This window comes from Nicotiana tomentosiformis, chromosome 8 (genome assembly GCF_000390325.3).
Source record: "Nicotiana tomentosiformis chromosome 8, ASM39032v3, whole genome shotgun sequence".
Lineage (NCBI taxonomy): Eukaryota > Viridiplantae > Streptophyta > Magnoliopsida > Solanales > Solanaceae > Nicotiana > Nicotiana tomentosiformis.
In genome coordinates this window covers 82997180-83003768 of record NC_090819.1, presented here as the reverse complement: position 1 = coordinate 83003768, position 6589 = coordinate 82997180, and the positions used below count along the sequence as shown (strand labels likewise).

The following is a 6589-nucleotide window of genomic DNA, read 5'->3' as shown; positions in this document are numbered from 1 at the left end:
AAAATTGCTTTTGCATAATTAGCTACCTCGTTTAGAATTTCGTTCTTTTCATTAATAATAAATACCACTAATAGCATATAAGCAAGATTTTTAATAAGCAATGTCAATATTTGAGAAAATAACCAATATTCTTATTTTGCTTATTATTTGTATATATATATATATATATATATATATATATATATATATATATATATATATATAAAAAATCGATGAAGGGATATCACGTGACACCACTTCGCAAGGATTATCTGCTCACTAATATGATGGTAATATTATTTGAGGGTTTCGTGAGGCATAAGGTCTTAGCCCTATTCTATGACCGTGAAAGGATTGCCAAATTTGAATTTTGAATTATAGTGTGATTGTTTTAATTTACAAATTAACAAAAATTAAGGCGTATTCTGAAAGCAACTAATCAGCAAATTATATGTTGCTTTGTTCTCAATTCTGTATCAAAAGGTCTTTACTTACGAATAGGGGACCATTTCAATATGATTTGAGGATTGCAAAAGGTCCATTATATTGTTTATTATATTTGAAAAGGAAATACATGTGACTTGTAACAATGTTTTTAAAAAATTCAATTAGGAAAAAAGAAAGAGAGAGAGAGGGAGAATATTATTTATTTTTCATGATCATGGCTCATTATTCTATTCATACAAAATAAATATCATGCTTTTCCAGACAAATTAATGGAATAATTGTACTATACTAATTCTTAACTTTTTGAGGAATTTTTCATCAGAATTGTGATTGATCAATATTTTTTTTCAATCATTCAGTTTTTATTTGTATCTTTCTTGAATTAGATTTTGTAGAAGCAGGTCAATCAATTAAACCAAGTGGTCCTAACTACTAGTTGGAGTAGGGAAATCATATCAACAGAGCAGAATTGGCAGAAACTCATAAAGATGGTGAACAGGTCTCTGATCATTAGGAATTTTGGTACGTAAATTTCGCCATCATATTTAATTATATACTCCCTCTACATTTCCTCTCCCTACAACACCAAAATCCTATTTGGAAACTCACGAACCTCACAATTCTACCAATAACAATAAAAGGAGGGAAAATAGAAAAATAATCTTTTTTTTGTTGTGTTGTCATAAACCAAAAAACCCATGTGAATATTAGCAATCTAACACTCATATAACCAAACCAAGAAAGAAAGAAAGAAAAAAGCCTAACTCTTCTTTTTGCCACCTAAGAATGGCATACCTAATAATTAATAAGAGAAAATTGGCAAAAAAATGTACAAGATGTATACACTAGATTTTGATGATGAATGAATCCCCACAAAACCAAGGCAGTTGTTGATCTTCTTTTCCTCTTTCACCTTTTCGTTCGAAAACTTGTTTAGGTACCAACACTAGTAATCTTTCTTTTGTAGTCAACATTTTTTATATTTTTAGCCAAAAAGTGTGAATGTCTTGTGCAATTTTCTTGGCATCCATGGAAGCACCAAGCAAACCACGTTTAGTGAACCCCACTGCATAAAGCCCACACTCTCCTTTCCACCCATTGGGAAATGGCCTTTTTGGTAGACCATCTTTCTCTGAGAACATCTCTCTTTCCTGGCAACCAAACAAAACAAAACCCTTTAATTTTCTCTATTGTGACTTCTTTGAACACATCCCTAACAATCAAGAAAACTAATTAAAGTGACTACCTTTAGCCAAGAGGGCACATTGCTTTTGTAACCAGTTGCCAAGATTATTGCATCAAAATTTTCCGTTTGCCCATTCTCAAATTCCACCTTTTGATATTTCAATGCCCTAATTCCAGGACATACCTACACATTTGTAAATAAGAAAATTTTAATAACATATATAACATGATCATATATAGGGTTAAAGTCCTATTTATTTGATTAATTCCAAAGTCCATTACAACCTAATTAAGTTCATTGATAAGGGTAGGGGGACGGGTAATTAATTTGAAATGGTGCTAGTAGGATAGGTAAGTAAAGTATTTGATAAGTGAATTGTTGGGGCAAAGCTGGAGAATTTGTCTCACTGTTTGTGGAATATTTTGCAATGATTGAAAAACCTAAAGATCATGGGATGGATCCCAACAAACATTAAAAATAAAAATAAAAGGTCAAACAAAGTACTGAAAAAAGGTGATTTGATACATAATCCATGATATTTCTTTATCAAAATGCATAGACAAATAGTAACGTACCCTAATGTCTCCGCTTTTAATCTTAGCTAGTGTCCCAACGTCGAGTACCGGTGTTTTTCCGGACAAGTTTTTTAGCTCTAAGGGTCCAATTTCAGGCCGATCCAAGCCGAGTCGAGCTGTGTCGCCGAGCAATAACCGAGATATAATCAACAGAAATCGATCAACAAGTCGTATGGGCAACCACTTTAGTAACCACATCGATAGCCCAAAAGTTGATTTCCCCAGCATCTCTCGTGGTAGGACGTGCACCTAAAATGTTTCAAAAATAAAGACTAAAGTCAAAAACTAATTGTATAAAAAGTTAAAAATAGAAAAAGGTTAAATTACAGAAAATAAAGCATAATTAAAGTTGGGAGATAGTGTTAAAAGATGATGAATGAATTATATTGATGGGAACTTCAACTTGCCATTCTGGAGGAATGGCCAATAACTGGACTTTTCACTTTTAGGTAGGTTGCTAAGAAAAGCTTCCTTTGTGCCAGTGATGAATTTACTGGAATCAATTATTTTTATTTATTATGGAAAACAAAAATCCCACCAATATTGCGCATGCCTGGCAGTTCCAAGAAAGTGAAAAATACACAACCAAGATTTTCTTTTCTTGTTCTTTTTACTTAAATCACCAGCTTTACAAATCATATATTGTTGGAACTTGAACTCACTTCCAACTTTTAACTTTCAGAACTGGCAACAGATGAGAATTTCATTTTATTTTAATTGAAAAAATGGGATCATTTGGACGGCAAACTCCACGAGAAAATAGTAGGGGTACTAAACTAGGGTTTCTCATTGTTTCCACAATAATAGGAAGCTTTTCAAGATTAAACATGTACTGTCTAAAATGGAGAATTTTTCAAAAAGAAAGATTCTGAAGAAAAATAAAAACTAGCGGCGGTTTAGCTTTTCCTAAAATAAGATTGACAGAAAGTTAAGAAATGAAAACCATGTTTCCCCTTATTTTGCATCAACATTTTTCAAAGAGTTGATGAGACAAAAATAAAAAAGTTTGTAATCGATTTGCTTTAATATGTCCCAAAAAAAAATAAAGGGTAGGCTTTGTTGTTTCTCTTTTTCTTTTCTCTTTTTATTTCCCTTTTAGAGAGTGCTAAGGAAAAGAAAAGAATGAATAAGAGTATGAGTGTTTACTTACAGTATCTCTGACCACAAGTGAAGGGCTTGCATCATGATTACACAGATCCAAACACACCTCCATTCCTGAATTCCCACATCCAACTACCAACACTTTTTTCCCTCTAAATATCTCCCCACTTTTATACAAGCTTGTATGCATTATACTCCCTCCAAATTCCTCCATTCCTTCAATTCTAGGTACCACTGCCTCCGCATTCTCCCCCGTCGCCACGATCAACCATCGGCTAACATACTCCGTTGTTGTTGTCGTCGTCGTCGTCCTTGTTTCTGTCTTTACTCTCCAAAACCCGAGATTCCGGTCATAATTAGCACATACCACGGATTGATTAAAAACAGGCCTAATATCAAACGTCTTGGCATAGTGTTCCAAGTACTTAATAAACTGTTGCTTTGTAGGGTAAGTAGGGAAATCAATAGGAAATGACATGAGTGGTAGTTCACAGAATTGCTTAGGCAAATGAAGACGAAGACGATCATAAGTCTTGAGTTGCCATAAAGAAGCTATGCAATTAGATCTCTCTAATACCAGACTTGGAATTCCCTTTTCTTTTAAACATGCTGCAGCCGCTAATCCAGAAGGCCCTGCTCCTACAATAACTGGCCCCTTAACAAATACACATCTCTTCATTTTGTTCATGAAATAAGGATCATGAGATCTTTTACCTTCTATTTCTCTCAAGTAGTCCATGAAACACACTAGGTAACACAAGTAGTAGTTAAACAAAGGATGAGGATATTAATAGATTTTGAGTGAGTAACTATATCTAACTGTTTCTTGGTTTTTCTTCCTTTTGTTCTATTTCAAGAATTGCGGAATATAGGGAAAACAGCTAAAATTGAGGATACCCATTGGTCAATACAACGTGTTGGTGGTGGTAAAAGAAGATTTGAGAGCTAAAAAACACTTGTGAGTGAGACTAAGTCTCAAATATTATCCAGAAAAATTAGGAGACTGAGCCCCTAAAGAAGTGGAGCGAATTAGGAGATACTTATCCACTTTGTGTGAATGAATTAAGAGTTAAAATCAGCATTCATTCAATCAAATAGAGACACCACACAAAGAGAGAGGGAGTTAATTAATTAGAAAGATGTGGGTAGGAATTAAGGTATAGATATAGATGTGGTGTTAAATGTTTCTACACATTCCTTTTGTTCATAGGAAGAGAAGAAGCAAGAAGAGGAGAGGAGGTGATCAATAAATGAATGAATTGAATTGGATTCAAGAGAATTCACTCTATATATACCGGACACAATGAGAGTTTGAGCAGTAATGGAAGTGGGACACATGCATATATATAGTGTAGGTGTGTGTATCGTTATATACTTGGTGCCTAATATTAAGAATATTAATTTATATACATTGATGGTGTTAAATTGATTACTAATCCCGTTATCTGAGGATAGTTACATGCAATTATCATTTATATTATCATGTGTATTTAAGTTAAACTCATGATTTATCTGAGCAACAAGACGAAAAAGATAAATAAAAAAATACTAAATAATTTTGTGCAATCTTATACACGTCAGTATATGTGTCATATAAGAGAGTTAAGGGGGCTTATTGGATGTTTAATTAGTACTATTAATGAAATCCTAGAGCAAGTTGAGCTCTTTAGCAAAATCCTAATAATCTTGATTTTTGGATGAGGTAAAAAGTCATTAGATTTTGTTTAATAGGAAATAGGAGTATATCTTAATCAGGAGTTCATTGAATAGAATATGTAGTTGGGTGAGATTCTCAATTGTTAAAAGGGGTAGTTAACTAGTTATGGTTCGCATTGAGTTGGACTGTGCCCGATTGGGCCGGGTGGAACAACAGAATTCCACTCCACTTACAAGTTAAAACCAATATTACCAAATTATTCCATAAACCTAAAGGGGTGATTGACTCAAATGGCCCTTTAAAAGACTAATCTTTAAATATTGTCCCTTTTTTCTTTTTTTTTTAAGTAGTTAGAAAATGACTCCCCCTGCACACCCACACACTCATTGCTTGTCAGGGATTTTTCTATCGAGTTGGTGAGTTTTATGCTATATTTACTTTATTAATATTGTTAATTGCTCATAAACTCTATCGAGTTGGCATAACTTTGTGATTGTTCAACTATTCACCAAATTCTACCATATTGACATGACTTTTACTACTAAAAAAATAGAATTAATTACGAACTTCATCGTTTATCTATCGCTAAATCGCTCATAACTAACAATATTTCTTGATAAGTTATCGCTAATCTGTCGCTAAATAGGATTAATTAGCGATAAATTTTGTGTTTAGCTACAAAATTTGTATATCCCTAATTCTTTTATAGTAATATTTGTGTTAGTTGCATTCCACCTATTTGTTAGATTGTTCACAAACTCTACCCAGTTGGTATGATTTTGTGATTGTTCAATTATTCATCAAAATCTAACAGATTGGCATGACTTTGTATTATCTGCAGGTGACATATCTGCTAAATTATTTATCAAAGTCTAGCTAATCGGCATAATTTTTTGTATTGTACAACAAAGTGTTCTTTGAAATTGCAATTTCAATTTCGATCAAACCAACCCAAATCTGCTCCAAATGATGTCAAATTTGAAATAAAATATCCAAATACCAACACGACAAATATCGAATCTCCAATTTCTTAACACTTTTTAAGGACCAACAATGAAGTTTTGAAATTTTTAAAGTAAATCACTAGATCAATATTTAAAATATTTAATCATAAATTATCAATATTCAAATAATTTTAACAATATCTGTCATTAACTTTCATTTCCTACCCCCAAAAAAGAATTTAAAGCTTTCAAACTGAAAACTATGATGTTCTTGGTGAAGAAGAAGCTTATTGTTGTAACAAAATAAAAAATAGAAACAATATTTAAAGACCAATCACTTAGGGATAAGGGGTGCAATTTTGTGAACCGTAAAGGCGCTATTCATATACTGTATATATAATGGAAATATTGGTTTAAATCCTTCTAGAAAAATAATGCGAAAAGGATCCTAAATTAGTTTATACATTGCGGATGATATATTTATTTCTCCAACTTTATTTGTTTTCTTCGTATTCTACCCGTTTGTTTTCTTTTATTTTCTCCAATTTGCTCAACTATCATATATTCATTCACGAAATATTGGTCGAAGATCAAAGGACCGTTGCAGTTGATTACTCAACAGAAAGGTACTGGCTGGTCTTAACAATGCATCTAAGATGAGGAAGATTCAAGATTTAATTTTAATGGATTCGAGATTTAA

General features: G+C 32.6%; 1 protein-coding gene across 1 annotated transcript; it reads right to left on the bottom strand.

Annotated features, from left to right (window-relative positions):
* Positions 1-1022: 1022 nt before the first annotated feature.
* Positions 1023-4599, bottom strand: LOC104093462 (indole-3-pyruvate monooxygenase YUCCA6-like). Its single transcript, XM_070182468.1, has 4 exons — positions 3338-4599; positions 2188-2436; positions 1673-1795; positions 1023-1577 (listed from the first exon to the last, which is right to left on the bottom strand). The coding sequence occupies exons 1-4, from the start codon at positions 4025-4027 to the stop codon at positions 1404-1406; spliced, it is 1236 nt and encodes a 411-aa protein (XP_070038569.1). The 5' UTR covers positions 4028-4599; the 3' UTR covers positions 1023-1403.
* Positions 4600-6589: the final 1990 nt, after the last annotated feature.